The 18,604-nt window shown below is 45.3% G+C and overlaps 1 protein-coding gene across 2 annotated transcripts in view; it reads right to left on the bottom strand.

Moving 5' to 3' along the window:
• Positions 1-434: 434 nt before the first annotated feature.
• TMEM114 (transmembrane protein 114) overlaps positions 435-18,604 on the bottom strand; it is a 28,291-nt gene continuing 10,121 nt past the window's right edge. The window contains exons 3-4 of one of the 2 annotated variants that reach the window (XM_065412859.1): positions 7,473-7,610; positions 435-667 (exon numbers count right to left, since the gene is read on the bottom strand). In XM_065412859.1, the coding sequence (XP_065268931.1) occupies positions 435-667; positions 7,473-7,610 (371 nt within the window). The remainder of the gene's footprint in view (positions 668-7,472; positions 7,611-18,604) is intronic. The other variant, XM_065412860.1, reaches the window with a different exon arrangement.

The following is an 18,604-nucleotide window of genomic DNA, read 5'->3' as shown; positions in this document are numbered from 1 at the left end:
TTTCCATCACAGCTAGCACTAATTGGCACCTTTGTTAGGAGTCTCAGCAGAGGCCTAGGATTAAGTGGGCTGTGGAGACAGGACTCCAGTGCAGTCATGAGGCACTCTGTCAGGGGCAGTTGGCGGGGGAAAGGAAAGAGGAGAAGCTGTGTTGTGCTAGACCTGTCCTGCAATAAAAGGGGACAGCTCAGTCTCTGGGCTTGTCTAGTGAGCACTAAATACACACAATTTATTTTCTTTTAAAGACACAAAGGCCACCTCATTAACATTTAACAATGAACTGTTGCCATAGTGAGCACTGCACATTGGTTAAGAGAAGAGCTAGCTCAGCAGCATGGTACGCTCAGGAGCAGCTTTGCCATTCTTCTTATCCACATTGATCCAGTCAGTTCACCTTGTTAGATTCCATATTATCATTAGGCTGCATTGCTGCTTCAGATCCTCTGCTCCCGTCTCTGTTTGAGGCCTACCACTCGGGCAGACAGCAGGAACGCTGCCCCAGTCAGCACCTCTGCAATGAAGGAGACCCACACAAGCACCAAAGACCAGCCAAACTTGATGTCAACTTCCTCCAAGAGATTGTTCCTTCCCAAAAGGCAGAGAGCTTCCTTGAAGGCAGCCGCTGAGTATGCGATGTAGACACTGATCCCAGTGAGCGTAACAAGGCCTAGAGGAAACACAAATACAGTATAGTGTTGGGGTCCACTTTACCTGAGTCTAAACTGCATGGTTAGGGCTCTGCTAGATCTCCTTTGCCATCCCTCCCTGTATACACAGGCAGGACTCTCTTCTGCCCTGTTTTTATTTCTTCTCAATGTCTCTAGTTTTGTTTTGGTCTCTGTATCACTTAAGTGATTAACCAAAATGTAAAACGGCATGTTTCCTGCAATGTACATCTAATGATGTGTGTTTCAGACACCTAAAAATATACAGCCCAACTTACAAAACTGTATTATATAATGGGCCTGATTCTCCCCTGCTTTGCGCCTTATATAGTTGTGTACTCATGTGAAAAGTGGGTGTGAATAGGAGTGTTTTATAGACACTTTGCACAGCTGTAAATGACTACACCGGGTGCAAGTAGAGAACTGGTTTATACATTTCAGCTCAATGATGCTGCTTGTATTTAGGCTAAAATTTTCAAGTGTGGTCTCTAATGTTGAGTCCCCAGCTTAAAACTCCTTGGGCTTTACTGTTTGCAGAATTGCTGTAGCTGCGTTGGTCCCAGGATATGAGAGAGAGGAGGTAGGTGAGGTAATATTTTTTATTGAACCAACTTCTCTTGGTGGAAGGCACAAGCTGAAGAGGAGTTCTGTGTAGCTTGAAAGCTTTTACCTTCCACCACCAGAAGTTGGTCCAATAAAAGATATTGTCTCACCTACTTTGTCTCTCGAGCCTTATGGTCAGCTCCTGGACTGGACTGGAACTGCTCACCACTTCCGGAAAATCAGACTGTAGGTATGTCAAGCTGGGCTCCAGAAAAATCCAGGCACTCAAAATAAGCATTCACATTTTTCAAGAGTGGCTGCATAATTTGTCGATTGCTGCAGGATGGGTGGTGAAATCTAAATTCAAGATAGGATCGCAGTATAAGGCTGTTTAGGAAGGGCATGCTCACTCAGGACAGCTCTTTTATTAGGTGCAGTGTATAGAGCCTGCTGTGGAATCAGCCTCATGCTGCTTTCCCCATGCAGATGCAGAGGGGACTTTTTGCCCATGGAGAAGGAGATTTCCACCTCTGCAGCATATTCCCCTAGCTCCGTACAAGGCCCCTCCCAGGTGCTTCTGTTCCAGTGAGGACAGAAAGGGCTGAGGGCAGGGAGGCCATCTCAGCTCCTCCCAGATTGTCTCCCTGCTAAAACCCCAAGAGAAAACTCTAACAGTTAATACTCCCTGACTTCCCTGGGCTGGCTTGCCTCCCTCTCCCACCACCAGCAGCAGTGAGCAGGGCATCCTTGCCCCTGCATTTGCAATGGAGTCATGCATCTGTGGAATTTAGACAAAGGGTGGGGCCTCCATGTAAATGGCCTTGTTCTCCAGACAATTGCTAAGATCCATGATATCTGGGGGCTGGAGCCCCAGGCCTTTTCTGCACGGAGGTGGGAGATACCCTAATCCCACTCCCCTGATGGAAGAACCCTAGGGAGCAGTGTACATTAAAATTCTCAGAGCTTCCTGTCCCCTGCTTCTGTATAGGGGAGGATGAGGCCTTAAGCTGGTGCAAAGCAATCGAGAGTTACCAAGCCAGGTGTTAAATAGAGAAATTCCTCCTAGTGCACATGGCTAGCATAAGGCCAGTCCATTATTGAAGTCTCACTTTCTCCCTCACTGACATAGGGTAAGCAGGGCCTTTAAAGTCCCAGCTCTCACCTGTGCCTGGCTCTTCTCCACCTGGATCATGTGACTGTGGGCGGGGAGCAAGGCCTGCTGGGAAGAAGGAAACAGGATAAAGGGTGGAAGAGAGGTGGCAGGAACAGCCCACTGGATGATTCCATGGTAATTAGAGTTTGCAGAGTGCCTAGATGTGGCTTTCTGGTAGAAGAGAGCTGACAGAGATCCAGCAGAAGCCTGGGAAGCTCTCCAGATGCAAGGGTTGGCCTGGAACTGGTGTGTATCCGTGCTGGCAGAGTAGCCTAGAAAGGACTGTATGGAGGATGTGTAAGAGGGTCTAGGATGCTGGGAAGTGAGCTAGTGTAGGGAACAGCCTCAGTGAAAATGTAGAGGCTATAGCTGAGGAATGCTTTTTTGTTTAGGCTCTCAAGGCTAACTAACAAAAGGGCAAAAGGATATGGGTTCCTCTACATCTCAGCTGTGCCACCTGAAAAGGCTGCAATTATGTGACTAAGGACTGTGGCCCAGAGATGGTGAAGTTATCTGTGGAGCACTTAAAAGAGAAGATTTGTGGTGGTTTTGTTTGTGCTCCTGTTTGCCTAGGAAGGAGAGATCTAGTCTGACCATAGGTCAAATTGCCCTACCAGCTTGCGAAAGACCTCTTTGGTGGGAAACTGAGGCACAGATGCATCTGGACATCAGAGAGGTAAAACACATTCATACTCTTGGTTGAAGGAGTGCATGGGCCTTGCTAGACCTTAGCATGAGGTGAAACTCTTCCCCCTTTACACAAACTGCCAAATAAGGATAAGGGGATTATTTTCATGGGGGTTTAGGGAAGGTCTGCTAGATTCTGATAGTCTCTAACCAGGGTGGGTACATTTAAGAGGTGGCAAGCTAAATTGTTCCAAAACCTGGAACATACAAACTGTGCTGGCAAGGAAAAAGCCCTGGTGTTTGTGTCTGCAGCCTAAAGCAGTGGTTCTCAAAGCCGGTCCGCCGCTTGTTCAGGGAAAGCCCCCGGCGGGCTGGCCAGTTTGTTTACCTGCCGCATCTGCAGGTTCGACTGATCGCGGCTCCCACTGGCTGCGGTTCGCCGCTCCAGGCCAATGGGGGCTGTGGGAAGCGGCGGCAGCACATCCCTCGGCCCACGCCACTTCCTGCAACCCCCATTGGCCTGGAGCGGCGAACCGCGGCCAGTGGGAGCCGCGATCGGCCGAACCTGCGGACGCGGCAGGGAAACAAACCGGCCCGGCCTGCCGGGGGCTTTCCCTGAACAAGCGGCGGACCAGCTTTGAGAACCACTGGCCTAAAGTATCTCTTCATATTGTTCTACATTGTCAATCAATATAGAACAGCAGGTAAAGTGGCACTCTGTATAAAACTGTGTGTGCTACATTAAGCTACAGCATAAGAATTTGTAGTTACAGCAGTTTACACTAGCTAAGGTTCTGGTTCAAGATTTTCCTTTCAACTGAGCTCTCAGAGCTACAGCAGTCAGTGGGCCAAATCAAACCCAAGTGGAAAAACTGCATTATAAATTACAAATCTTCTGTGTCTTAGCTTTTCACTTAACACTATCTTCAGTGGTTTCCCAATCCCCAAAATCTGTTGTGACACTGCTCTCGTGCACTTCTATTGAATGGTGCTTCTTGAACAGCTGCAGAAACAAGGAGCTTACATGATGAGTTGGTCTTGTGAAAGCACAAACAGTGATGTGCACTTCACTCTGCCCAGAGCTCCCAAATCCCTGAAATAGTTGCTTGTTTGCTTCCAGCAACTCTTGTCCTCCTTCTCTTTCCCTTTTAGAAACGGGATATTCTGATTCACTGACCCATGTGTAATTGGATCCTAATAAAGCAGACATGACTAGTGACCTGCTGAAAAGGCCATTCTCGGGGATAGCCTGGACGTTCCTCCTAAGCTCAGCCTGACCAAAGGGTCAGGACTTGGCAGACTGACAGAGGTGGGTGGCAGGCAGCATGGTCTTGGTCAGGTTTCAGCAGCATGCCATCTGCTGGAACTGCTCAGCAGGTAGGTCTATGCCTGGCCCACTTATCTGTTGAGTGAACAGTGCTGCTGCTGTTACCGTTGATTTGGGGGGAAAGTAACAAGCAACTGTGGAGCGGCTGCTGTAGAGCAGTGCTCTGCAAGAACCTTCAGCAGAGTGATCTAGGCTAAGATGGACTCCTGTCCCCCACTAACACTGGGAGGGTGGGGACGGCGTGAGACTGAAATTTTATTGTTGGCATTAAGTGTGACCAAGGTATTGCACCTGTTTGACTGGGGGGAAACTTCTTGTGTTTTATAGCAAGTGGTAATTGGTTATAAAGTATCCAAAGTGCATAACATCAGAGTTGTGGGGGCAAAATTCTGTATACTTGGCTATTCCTTTTATTAGGATGTATTACCCCCTCCCCGTCCCCCAACTCTATCTTCTGCTTAGAGTAGAAGCCTTCACCCTTTGCTGCTAAGTTCTGAGCACACCAATATGTGATCATTTTTGCAATCCCCAACTTCCACTACACTTGGGTTTAGCATTCTTGTGGACTGTTAAAAACAGTTACCAAGTACCACTGCAGAGCTGGCTGCATTTCTTGTCACAGGTGAAATATTCCTTATAATCCTACCACACAGAGCTGTTGTCAAGGTGTGTGTGTGTGTGTGTGTGTGTGTTTGTGTGTCAAGTTGTTGTACTGTAATGAATTGAAAAGGCTTACCTGGCCCTTTCCAGCCATTTTACTTTTATACTATTGGTGGAAGAAAGTTACGCCTAATCTAAAATACCTCACAGGGTACTGTGACATTTAGTTAGTATTGTTAAGTCTTGCCCTAAGTAGCTTGTATATCACTTTGAGGTACATGGATAGAAGATTGCTATTAATGCTAATGTGTGGCAAGGCGGGTATTTATAGGCTTTGTTGCTCTACCAAGGCAATGTATGTTATGAAAGAACATTGCATTAAAGCTGCTGCCATGTTTCTTCTCTCTTTTTCCAAGAGAGAATTCACTGATTTGTGTGTATGCAGTTCGCTCTGGTATTGTGCGCACAATGTTAATCTCATGCCTGTAGCAAATTCCCTGGAAAGAAGTAGGACTAGGAAGTAGGGATCAAAATCATACTGGAGGTTTATAAAATAAAGGATTACACTCCTCATTCAAGAGATTCTGCTTGTAAATTTTGCTTTGGCTTGCTGCTCAGATTCCATAGTGAGCACCACTGTAAAACACTGATTGCATGCAGGTATTATGGTGATCAGTTAGACATTATTAGATGTCAGAGCATCCTGGCCTGCATATCTCAACTCTTGCCATCTGAACCTATCAAAATGTTTGTCACTGTAACAAGATATCAGGTTCCAGATATCTAGGCAGAAATGCAGAGTTGTTTTGCTGACTCATGCTGATGTCATGTGCTAGGACCCTGAACAGACTCAATTACTCTTACTCAGTGTCACCCAGACCACGTGGGTCCTATTGGTAATTAGCTTAAATCCAGATGTATACAGGGAATTAAGTCTGTCTCTTTGAGCAGCTGCAGAAATAGAATCCTGCAATAGAAAACTGTAGGACCAACCTTAGGAGAAAGCTTAGTCTGAGGCTTGCTTTGTTGTTAACAATAAAGGCAAATCCCAGAAAGGAGTTTAGAACCGCTCCAGAGTGAATGTGTACTGTTAGGAGAAGAGTGGGAGCCCCATCTGCTTACACTCTGCTTTCCACACGTGCTAGCATGGAGCAGGATTAGACACTGGAAACTCTAAATACAATGATGGGAATTCTCCTATTTATTACCATATACGTTGTATGATCCCAAACCCCTACTGGCAGAGTTTACCTTAGTATCATGGGGAAATATAAACTGGCCAACATGGAGATGAGTTAAAAGTGGGTGCAACTACCAGGAAGGAATGTCTCTCTCCTTGTGATGGCCTCACCTTCCAGCAGAATAGGCCCTAGTGCTTGGCATCTCTGAAAATCAGGCCCTTACACTGTAAGCCATTGCTAAAGACATGGTGCTTTGGGATGCTCCAAGCAAGTGTAGATGACATGGTGGTTTGAGAACTTACAGTGGCCTGTCTACAGTGGTTCTTCCACCATTGCTGTTGCTGATGAAGCTGTACATGTGCTAGGGCAATGGTAGCTTTCCTTAAAAACAGTCAATGTAGAAATGGGTAGTGGGAGGCTTGCGTAAATGAAGATGGCGCAGGGCAGTCCGTTTCAGTGAGCTTGCAGTTTGATCATTAAAACACTAGAGGGGATTAGAAGTGGCTTTAATGCTCATTCACACTGGGTCACAATCTGGCTCGCTGCTTTTTGATTCCACCAAATCAAAATCCTTACAATAGGAGAGGGGGCAATTATTAATCCAGCTCCAGGAATCCTCACCTCCTGCTCCTAAGTAAAAACACTCTCCCTAGAGTACTGATGGGGACACTTGAAGCCTTGAACCTGTTTCTGTTAATGTTATTTGTATTAACTGGAGCCATTCATGAATGGTGCTGAGCAGAGAACTGAGGGCATTTGGTACCTCACAGGGCTGGGTGGTAGCTTCCTAGCTCAAAGCAAATAGTAAGGATAAAATAAATGAAATAGCTGGACAGACCATGTAAGCCCCAATTTACAGGCCTGATACAGAGTCCATTGAAGTCAATGGATATCTTCCCACTGATGGCTGTTTTTGTTTGGTTGGTTTTTTTCCTTGAGCTTAAGATCAAGCCTTAACTCACTACAGTTCAAAGTTGTATAATGCCAAGTTTCATAAATTCCAAAGCCATTTGCATTCTACTAAGATTTAAAAAAAAAAAAATCTTGTCTCTAGAAGAGAAAACTGACATAACATTTGCCGAAAGGGAATTTAACCTTTCAAGGATGAAGATACTGTGTTCAAGATGTCTCTCAGTCCTCCACGAGACACAACTACATGTAACTTTCTGCTATTCCTTGTTGTAAATGTCAGCTGATTACTAGCTTTTCAATCTGCAAGGAGACGAATGAGAAAGCACATGAAGTGAAGGCACTCGGTCTGAAAGCAGACACTTGGCTGGTTCTGTTCTCATTGTCTCTTTACCCTCTGGTAGTTGAAGTGCTACAGTTCTGTCACCCTTAGTCTCATTAACAACAAATAGGACTCAGTACAATACCTCCAAAAAGAAAAAGCCATCCCGTCATTAGAAGCAGCAGGTAGGCCCTGGCAAGAATACTAATAAATCCAGTCATTCCTCCAAAAATCATCAGGATCAGGCTGAGAGGCAGCAGGATTACAAATGTCCCATGCATGTCTAGAGAGAAATGAAAGTTATCAATGTTTCATTATCACTGCCATTGATTGTATTACAGTAGTGCCCAATCAAGATCAGGGCTTTATTGTGCCGGGTACTGTACAAGCACATAGTAAGGCCATCCCTGCTCCATGGAGTTTACAGTCTAAATAGACAGGATGAAGGGTGAGAGAAATGAGATGTGACAATGAGATTTTGATCCCTTCACTTAGACTTAGTAGTACTTTATTCAATGAACAGCTCTACTGATTGCGCTTCTCATTCTGAGTAAGGGTATCAGAATCTGGCCCATAGAGATCAAGGTGATGGGTTGCAAGCTTCATGTTAGTTCCAGGTCCTGGTTTTCTTAGATTCCATACAACATGGAATATTCTTAGTGCTGACTAACTTCAAAGAATCTGTGGTAGGGATGAGAGGTTACTGACATAATGGGACAGCAGATGGCTAGGGTGATATCTGAAGTGGGTGCTCACTGTCAGATGCATCTCAGAATTCCCTTGAAAGACTCGTGTCAAAGCTTTTAAATGACAATTCTGCACAAGGCAATGGTCAGAGGGCTGAAACTCTTCTGATTCAAGTTAATTTTTCATCCTGTCTCCCATCAGTGTTGCTGATTTCTTCTCTTCAAACTACCTCCTAGAATACTCAATTATTCCTGCTTTTTATTGTAAGTGCTGGGGTTGGAGAAGAAGGGGGAGCGTAGTGTGATGGAAGCAGCAGGGACTGGGATCCAGGACCCCTGGCATCTCTTCTCATCTCTACCATGGTCATGCAGGGACCTTGGTAAATCACAGGTTACTGGGCTCTGTGCCTCAGTATCTGGATGTGGGTGATGTGAAGGTTAACTCGTTAGCTTGAAACCTTGGTTTTGCCCACACACCAAGCCTGTATGAAAGGCTTTGTGCGAGAAACCAGCACAATGGCTGAGGAGGACAAGCCAGAGGCAGAGTTCAGCGCACCTGCCAATCTCAGGCTACCATTCCTGCCCAGGGATTGTAATAGTGGCCACATTCCCATTGAGCAACCACCACAGAGCCCAGCTCCAGTGCACACTGAGTGCCGAAGGGTCTCAATTGATAGCTTCTGTTTCCCAGCCTTTCCCATGTAGTGGTACTACAGGGTTCTGCTATATTTTGGTCCTGCAGCTACTGAAGGGCTAAGAGGACTTGTCTCTTAGTAGTTGTAATGCAGTTTGAGATCCATGCATGGAAGGCATTCAGCAGAATAGGCGAGAGCCCCATAAACCACTGGGGTTGCCCAGGGGTAAATCAGGGCAGCATTAGTCCACACACATACCAAATTGTGTGCATGCCCACATCATCATCATCTGGAACATAGGCAAGTCCTTTCCCTACTACCTCCTGCTAATGCCAGTGCTGTATAGTAAATACTCTCCAGCTTCTGAGGACACTGCAGGAATATTTATCCATTAACTTTAGTGACAGCATAAGATTATCTAACCCAGCATGCCTTCCCTTTTCTGCTTAATATTATTTTAACCAGCTTCTTGCTCTTCCACCTTTTGTTGTAGTGCCCTATTCTGTATAGGTTGGTTATGCTGTGTGTGAGACCGCTCTGCCCCTCTCCCCTTGTGGAGTGTGTCCCCGCACGTGCACACATTTCAGTCCTTCAGGGGAAGCAGTCTCTTTCATCTTAGTCCTTCTCAGAACACTGAGCACTTCCATTAGCTCACTGAAACACCTTCTTTGTCCTCAGCCCAGCTCCCTTAATACTTATCACGTAGATTCTCCAGACTTGGACTCATCTTTGCTGCTGTCCATGGAATCCTCTCCAAAGCCAAAGTTCCCTTAAGTGGTCTGATAGCCTCCCACATGAACCCATAAGCCTTCTGTCCTTGCCTTTGTCCTACTTCATCCCAGCCAACCTCTCTATGTACTTAACACAAGTACACTACCTGTGTAATCATAATTCAGCCTTCTTGTGCATAAACCTTATGATCATCTCCAGTTATGTGACCACATATTGGATTTTAGCCCACCACACCTCTGCCTTGCTTAAAGCCTAAGACGGATGATGATCACCATAGGCGCCGACTTCTAGTTTTCCCCAGGGGTGTTCCAACTTTGCTCCGCCCCCAAGGCCTCACCCTCGCTCCGCCTCTTCCTGCCCCTGCTCCGCCCTCCTCCCACGAGGCCCCTGCCCACTCGCTCTCGCTGCTCTCTGCCCTTCTCCAAGCCTCTCCCCGTGGCCTGCCGATTAGCTCATCGGGGCACTGCCAAACAGCTGATAGGCAGTGGTGCCACTGAACAGCTGTGGCTGATGGGTGCTGACCATCCACTATTTTTTTTTCCGTGGGTGCTCCAGCCCCTGAGCACCCACGGAGTCAGTGCCTATGATGTTCACTTAATGAAAAACTATTCAAGATTTGTTTTATCCATTTTTCAATGGGTGGCCCCAGGCCTTGTTTACTGCACACTATTCAAACCCTGCTCTGAAGACAGAATTATTAATTTTCTCGTGGGATTTTCTATGTTGTTCATCACTGCAGTGTCAGAAGGCATCACAGACCGTATTTTATTTTCAGTGTCCCTGTGAGATGAAGGGGTGGCTATATCCTCACTTCACAGATGGGCAACTGAAGCACAGAGGTCAAAGGTATCGATTAATTTTGAGTGCATAGGACCTGACTTTTTTTTTTTTTCAGAGAAATTACCATTATATAGCACTTAATATATATGCAAACACAGCTCCTGTTGGCTTCAATTGCAGCTGTGAGTGCTCAGCTCTTGTGCAAATCAGACCCCAGGGTCTCAAGTCAGGTCCCCAGAAAATGAGGAACACACAGCTAGTGACCATTTGTGAAAAGTTTGGTTGAAGTGACTTGCCCAGCATCACAAAGTCTGAGGCAGAATCCAAGTCTTCAGGACAGGATTCAACTTCTTTAACCATGAGGCCATCCTTTATCTTCCTGCAATCCCTTGCCTCAGTCACTGCACACCTTCCAACTTCAACAACTGAGGCAGGGGTCCTACCGACAACAGACTTCTTCACTATACAACCAGGATTCATCCCTAGAGCAGGTCTATCCTGGGCTCTGAACAAGGTAGAATTCCAGTGGTGGGAGGGGAGAAGGGGCAGGAATTGTGATCATGTCATTAAAGACAGTCTCATAATGCATGCTCACAAAGGGGCTGAATTAAGGTTGCCCGGGTAGCTTTAATTCTGGCATTTCCTAACTTTGAATACCTGACTCTTCAGTCTTAATCTTTTAATGTTGCTTTGTACATAATTGTATAGAGTTCTTAAAGAAAAATGAAAAAATAAATTCCACTATGTGTCATCATACCAACCCCTACATGGGTCATCAGCAGGGCTGGAACCTTTAGATCACCACACAGAGCTCTGCTATTTGTGCTAACTGTGTAACTGACAGCAATAGTAGGTTATCATCTTCTAGGTGGACCTGCAACTTTGCTAGTGGGTTTCACAGTTATTTGCTGGCTGAAGAGGAATGGGGAGAATCTTGGTTCCATTCCAGGCCCTGGAGGGGAGTGTTCTCTAATGGGCACAGACTCTTCTGTCCCCTCCCCCTCCAAATTTTCTTTGTCCACGTCCTGGATCCCTGTCCCAGTCCCAGTATCCTTGCCATTCCAGTCTCCACTCCTCGGGTTTCTCATCCCAGTCTCCTTGCTGACTCAGTACCAGTCTTCTCTCCCCCCACCTCTCTGGTCTGGCTCTTGTCCCCTCTTCATTTGAACTGGACAGCTTCCTCCTTCACACTGTGGGGGCCCAGCATGGGGAGCCTTGAAAGACTGGCTCCCTGTTCTCACTTCAGGTGTCTGAACCTGGAGCCAGAAGAGCCCACAGCAGTCTTAGTTGCAATTTCAAGGAAAGTCCTGTTCAGCCCCAGGCTGAAACATGCCCAGTGCAGGGAATCTGCAGGGAATTCAATGTTAAAATGTAAGTCTCTACTGAGCCTGTGCAAGCAGCAGTATTTTCCCCCCCCCCCCCCAAAGGCTTATGACTTGAGCAACTCTTCACAGGGAAGGCAAAAGGCTTATCCCTGATACAAAGGTCACCCTCTGCCAAATTTCAAGTCCCTGCTACAAAAAGTGGCCACTGGAGATGTTCCAAAAAAAGAGGTCTTCAGAACTCTTTGACATGGGCAAAACAATATTTTTCCTAGCCACCCTCTCAGAAACAGCTGAATCATTTTGGCCGAAATTTTCCAAGACAATTAACCATTTGGGTTGCTAGATAACTCAGAATGAAAGTTTGACAAAACTATAAACAACTGAAAACAGGGTCTTACAATGGGAAATGTTGGGCAACCAGCCCTGCCTACAATAGACCAATAACTAGTAACATTCACACCAGCACTACTCAGTTTCCTAGGGGGATCCACCAAATACTTTACTGTGTCTTCTGTTAATATTCTGTCAGGCTAAATGGATATAGTGTCTTGTTTGCTTTTATTCCCTGCAGCTGTTCATTGGGTTAATGGTTGATCTGAATTTTTTCCATAACCCTTGCATCTCTCTAGCTATCAGTGTTTTAGATAACCATTTCATTTAGTACATTTGACTTATCTTGAGTCCTTCCTCCCATACTAAATGTTTTACATTTGTCTGTGCTGACCTTTTCACCCTGACCCACTTTGGTGGGGTATTCTAACAGCTGTGTAAATAGAGTTGCTATTTTCCTATTGCATTGAAACTCCCTTCATAAGCCTTCTTTATTCATATCCATCACTCCCCCTCCCATGATCAAGAAGCACCTACCTACCATGATCTACATAGCTCACCCCAAGATCAAGAAACACACCCTCATTCCCACTGCTACTGTCCACCTGCCCCCAAGGATGGTCAGCAGCCCACTCTGACATCCAGATGCTGAGATCCACCTTCTTGCCCCATTGACACCTACCTGCCAGCTGCTGCAACCCACCTAGTCCCCTTAAATCTTACCTGCCTATTTGGTCCATTCTATAGCATGATATAGGTTGTATGCTGCAGGAGAGAGCAATCGGATCTCTCAGGGGCGTGTACTCAGAGTGGGGGAGATGAGCACGCATGGGGAGACAGGTATGTCTCAAACATGGAGTGGGGGGAGCACAAGGAAGAAGTGACTCTGCACAATGAGTAGCCCACCAACTACCTCCACCACAACCCTGCTCTCCCCACGATAGGAGAGGGGAAACGTTCCCGGGGTAGAGGCTGGTATCATAATCCTACGGGGCCATGATCCATGTGGTCCTTCCCCTACCCCTCATCCATCTGCCTTTATCTTCACGACCCTATAATGTGGCTTTCAGATGTGGTGTTTCACATGATCATCCCCATAAAATCATTAACCTCAACCATCCCATGTTTAGGCTTCCTGAAGATTAAAGGCACTATAGGGTTGCCAGTAGTGGAGCAGAGTTTAAATGTAATGGGCCAGACCTTCAGTTAGTATAAATCAACAGTTCTCCATTGAAGGCAATGAAGCTACACCACATTACAGCAGCTAAGGATCTGGCTCTGACACTTCGGGGTCCACCCAGAACAGAAAGGGGTTATGTCCCCGCCTGCCCTAGAACTTTGGCCTCTTTGTGCGGTGCAGTTATGGGTCTATTCCCTGACACCAGTAGCCTGCTCATGAGCATACGGTCTCACTTTGGCTCTCACCAGCCTCGTTATGCTTTGCAGATTGATACCAACTGCCCTTGCAGTCACAGGTCTCCCCAAATGCATTTTTCCTGAGTTCTTAGTTACCAGACACTCAAACTGTTCCCCTCTGATTTGTCACCCCAAAAGTGTGAAACCAGATCCCCATTATCAGCTCACTTTGGCTCTCACACACTGCACACCAGATGAAAATAAACAAAGTTTGCAGAGAATGCTCTTTAACAGGCAGTGACTCTCTCAATCCACATGCTTTGAATGATGAGTATGACCTGTCCTGAATTGACATACCTCTATTAAAGGAACCTTGGATCTAACTCTAAATGCTGCATTGGTTGGAGAAGTTTAAGACTCCTGAAGATTAAATACACTTGTGTGCATTAATGCAGTTTTTCTCCAACTTTTGTACTGGTGACCCCTTTCAAATAGCAAGCCTTTCAGTGTGATACCCCCCCCCCCCTTATAAATTAAAAACACTTTTTTTATATATTTAACACCATTATAAATGCTGGAGGCAAAGCGGGGTTTAGGGTGGAGGCTGACAGCTCATGACCCCCCACGTAATAACCTCGTGACCCCCTGAGGGGTCCCGACCCCCAGTTTGAGAACCCCTGCGTTAATGCTTTCTGGTCCTCAAGCTAAAGTTTACATCGGATGCAATCTTCAGCAGATGGATGGTCTCCCCTTAGTGTTACTGATCCCTAAGATGCTCTCTGGAACTTCCTTGGACAGTAGATTGATACGTTTGACCAGCCATTTGTTCTGTTGCCATCTGAGAAACCCTAGGAATCACTTTGGAGCTAAGAGTGCCAGGTGTCAACAAATGTTAAGAGCCAATGGAGCTTCAGATCAACTCCCACACAAACTAAAGGCTATGACTCAGTATGTCACTTAGAGTTAAACTCTAGTTGGTATTCAGTATGTACCATAGAACTTAACATGGTGTGTTGAGTGGCAGTAATAAAAATATCTCCAAAACTGTCCTGGAACTTAATTCAAATGGCATGGATTCTGGTAGGGGAGCTGGGAGGAGTGATAATCCTGCATTCCTAGGACACAATAAGGCTAGGTCTACACTACCCGCCTGAATCGGCGGGTAGAAATCGACCTCTCGAGGATCGAATTATCGTGTCTCGTCGGGACGCGACAATCGACCCCCGAATCGACGCTCTTACTCCACCAGCGGAGGTGGGAGTAAGCGCCGTCGACGGGAAGCCGTGGAGGTCGATTTTGCTGCCGTCCTTACAGCGGGGTAAGTCGGCTGCGATAACTCGAATTCAGCTACGCTATTCGCGTAGCTGAATTTGCGTATTTTAAATCGACACACACACACACACACCCCCCGTAGTGAAGACCTGCCCTAAGAGCAGGCTCAAGCCCAGCCTTCCGCTTCCAGTAGACACTGAGCCTGATTCTGCTTTCATACTAGTTTTACATCTGCGTAACTTCATTGACTTCTATAGGGTTATTTTACTCCTGTGCAGGTCAGAGGAGAATCTGGCCTTTTGGGGGCAAAGCGTAATATCACTCTGCAACTAAATTAAACGAGTAAAAATGTAATGGCTCAATTCTACCCACAGAACTGACATTGCTGGGAGTAGCACCATGTAAACAAAGGCTATCATTGGACCTGTAGAATGAGACCATGAGCAGCAAGGCTGACTTCATTCCAGATCTGTTACCTGCTTCACAGCTTCTCAGAATGCTGTGCCTCGCTAGCTGATATAGCAGGATAGAGGGGCTAACGAACAGTTGCTTTCCTGTCTCTAGTTTGACTTCAGTGAGTCAAGGCCTTAACAAAATGTTCTGGATTTAAATATAAGCATGTTGCAAGAAGAAGTGGATCTGGATACAGTACGTCCTCTTGTACTAAAAGACAGAACCCACTGCAGAGGGAACAGAAATCCACTTCAGGCTATCCTTCTTCCAAATGGATTCGCAAAGTGATGGAGTACTTTCCATGTCTAACCATACAGGCTTGGCTAGCTAATGTTAATCTCCTGTGACAGTCACACGCAAAATCACACAGACTCTTTAATGCCTTCTCCACTAGAAACAAATTTCAGGGATAGCCTAGGTCAGACGTTCTCAAACTGTGGTCCGTGGACCACCACTGGTCCGCGAGCGCCATTCAAGTGGTCCGCAGATAGTTCCCTCTAAGGTACGTGCCTGGGCGGCCACACCAAAGAGAATGAAGGCCCACCCACCTAATTAGTGGAGCTGCACAGGTGTGGCTCCACTAATTAGGTGCCTGGACCCTGGAAAAAATGCATATGTAAGGTGAGGTGGTGGCCTTGGCGGGAAATAGGAGGTAGGTGGAAGGGGGCAGTGGGGTGAGAAGAGGGGGTGGGCGGAATTTCGGACATGCAGGGCTGCAGCTGCCAGGGAGAGACGGCCCTCCTTCCCAGCCTCAGCTCTGTGGCTGCTGTGGTGGGGGAGAGACCCCCTTCCTTCCCAGCCCTTGCTCGAGGGCTGCTGCGGCGGGGGAGAGAGGGCACATCCATAGCATTAGAAAGGTAAAATATTAAAATATGAGTTGTGTGCTTTTATTTGTAGAATAAAAAAACCTTAATTTTATTTATATATATATATATATATATATATATATATATATATATATATATATATATATATATATATATATATATATATAATAGGTTTTTTATTCTACAAATAAAAGCACACAACTCATATATAATAGCACTTTTATCCAAAGCGCTCTAAAATAGTTAGCTAACGGTACAAACAACATTTGGAAAGATCATTAGACCCTCAGCAATTTTCAAGTGGTCTGCGAAAAAAAAGTTTGAGAACCACTGGCCTAGGTGAAACCCAGGCATCCTCCCAGGATGGAGTACTGCTCTCTCTAGGTGTGGTATTGGGTTCCAGTGGCTTATGAGAAAATGTGGTGATTTGAAATCTCCTAGTTAATTGCGCAACATCAGGTTAAACAATGCATTTAGCATTTATATTGTGTGAATCCAAAGCCTAATGCCCATTTTGTTCCACTTCAGTACAGTCAGCCATTGCCTGGGAAACTTTTTCTGAAATGCTGCCATGGAAACTGTTCAGTGATCCAAACTCAGGCCTTCTGGATTGTCATGAAGCTATTACACTGTGCCATACGTGACAAAACTGTCTGCGGAAGAATGCTATTTTGAATAGCTTTAGAACACTTCTGGCCTCAGTGATCCGTCAATGCAAGAGGCTCAGGTGTGATTCCTGCTGATACCCATTCCATTTCCTGAACAGCCTGTTTTGTATTTATTTGTTCATTTTTTGTTTTCACTGTTTGTTGGACAATCTCATCAGCCAATCAAACTAAATAATTCAAATGTTTCTGGAAAACAAATGCTAAAACTTACAAAAGTGGCCAAAACTAATTCATTTCAAACTTCAACCAAATGTTTGCAGGAAATTTCTTGCAGTACTTGTCCAGATCTGAAAATATTTTAAAGTGATCATTCAAGATGGAGTTGATTATTGGAAGTAGCCCCTACGAGCGTTTACTGAATTAACTCCATTTACATCAGCTGATTTTCTGATTATGCCAATTTAGGATCCGGCCCTATATTTTTAACTCCATTCTCTGCTTAATCTTATTGTGTTGACTTCAAAAAAACTATTTTAAGAGGGGGGGAGTTTGGTTTTGAGTGTCTGGCATAGCCATGCCAAAGCTATAAAACAGGCTATAAGCATTACTGCCTTAGAAGGAAGAAGAAAATATCATTGTAGAATGACAATACATAATATATGTCCTTCCCTTTCTCTCCCCAAAGCCCCATGTTCTGTTTGTTTTGAGTTGAGAGTTTCATTAGCCTAAAACATTCACCTAGTAGTGTGATTCATTTGGAGTAATAGTCACTGCAGATCTCTCGGAGTCTGAGATAATCTCATTAAATCACTGAAGAATTTCTGTGGGGAACCAAGCACAGTGGCTCAGAAACAAATAAAATCAGTATAGCATACTAAATACCTATTACACGATTGAAGCTAAAAACACTTAATTATATTAGTTAATTTCATTTAATTTGTACCATGATGAACTGGCCCTTTAAGAAGCATGGTCCAACTCTGCACTGTTACTGATTTCAGCTTAGAAAGGAGGGGATTTTGGAGACTCTAATTCCAAGGGATCATGGGTACTGTAGGCCTGAGAGCAAGGTGTACTGGGAAAGGAGGCAGAGATGTAAGTAAGATCCCTTAATTCATAAAGGGAACAAAACCGTTCTTGGGACTGTCCAGATGAGGGGGCAGCAGCTCTGGGAGAGGCCTAAAGATACAGCCACAGGGCTGTGTAAAGTACCACATGGCAGGGGTGATGCTCTGACTAGAAAGCCAGAGTGATCCAACCCCAGAGAGGGGAATCAAGGGACTGGGCATCTCTGTTATACTCCGCAGAGGGGAGCAGAGATAAATAACTCTTTTTAAGGTGGACTTCTGGCTGGTGGTTGAACTGTCTTTATGCTGGAAAGCTAGGTGTCTTAATTTAGCCAGAGGGCTAAATGAACTTAGTTTGAGAGGGAAACCGAGGCAGCAGCTGCTGTGTTATCATAACTAGGAGGTAAGACATTGCAGCAAAGATTCATTGTCCCTCTACAGGAAACATTAAATTCCCCATAGCTATATAGTTCCAAGCAAGCTAATGTTAAGAGGTACTTTATGTAAAAATAATCTAAAAAGCTGATCCATGCCCAGCTGCACACACTATTCTCAAAATCATAACAAGGAAAGCATTTTTTCCTAGCTATATGGATGGAAAATGTGTGTGGCCATTAACACCTGATCACTGGATGGCTCTGGAGCTCCTAAGAATGGTAACAAATGAGTTGTGACAGGAAATCAGCCCTTGGCCATGAGGTTTATATTGTTTAAGTGACTTTGGAATTGACAATGATTTAATCATGTTTTGCAGGTGTCTAATGCATTTATTGCTTTGGTGCACACAGTATGTGAAAGCAAACCAGGATTTCAGCCATTAATAATGGTCTTCCCTCTAGACTTTTCTTCACTCTAATCTTTGTCATTTGGTTCCTTACACGCGATCACCCCAGCCCTGCATCTGGATTCACATAGATGCAGAGCTGATTGCAGGTTCAAGACATAAGATGAAAGATTATTGTTGCATTAAAGCGCCTCCCTACAGGCCTGTGGCAGTGCCCATTGGGTTGGACCTCATACGGGGGGAAACTGGATCTGCTGGCATCAAAAGCACCATTTGGTCCAAAAGGCCTCGTTTTGCTCAAGCAGCAAATAATTATACACTTCTTTTGACTGTATTTTTAAACCCAAATCAAGGCAGAATTGAAAAGCCTTTATCAATTTAGCGTTAGAAAATATAGCAAAAAAGCTACTGGCTAAAAGATC

This window comes from Emys orbicularis, chromosome 10 (genome assembly GCF_028017835.1).
Source record: "Emys orbicularis isolate rEmyOrb1 chromosome 10, rEmyOrb1.hap1, whole genome shotgun sequence".
NCBI classification, from domain to species: Eukaryota; Metazoa; Chordata; order Testudines; family Emydidae; genus Emys; species Emys orbicularis.
Note: the sequence above shows the minus strand (reverse complement) of the source record. Positions and strands in the feature narration are given on the sequence as shown.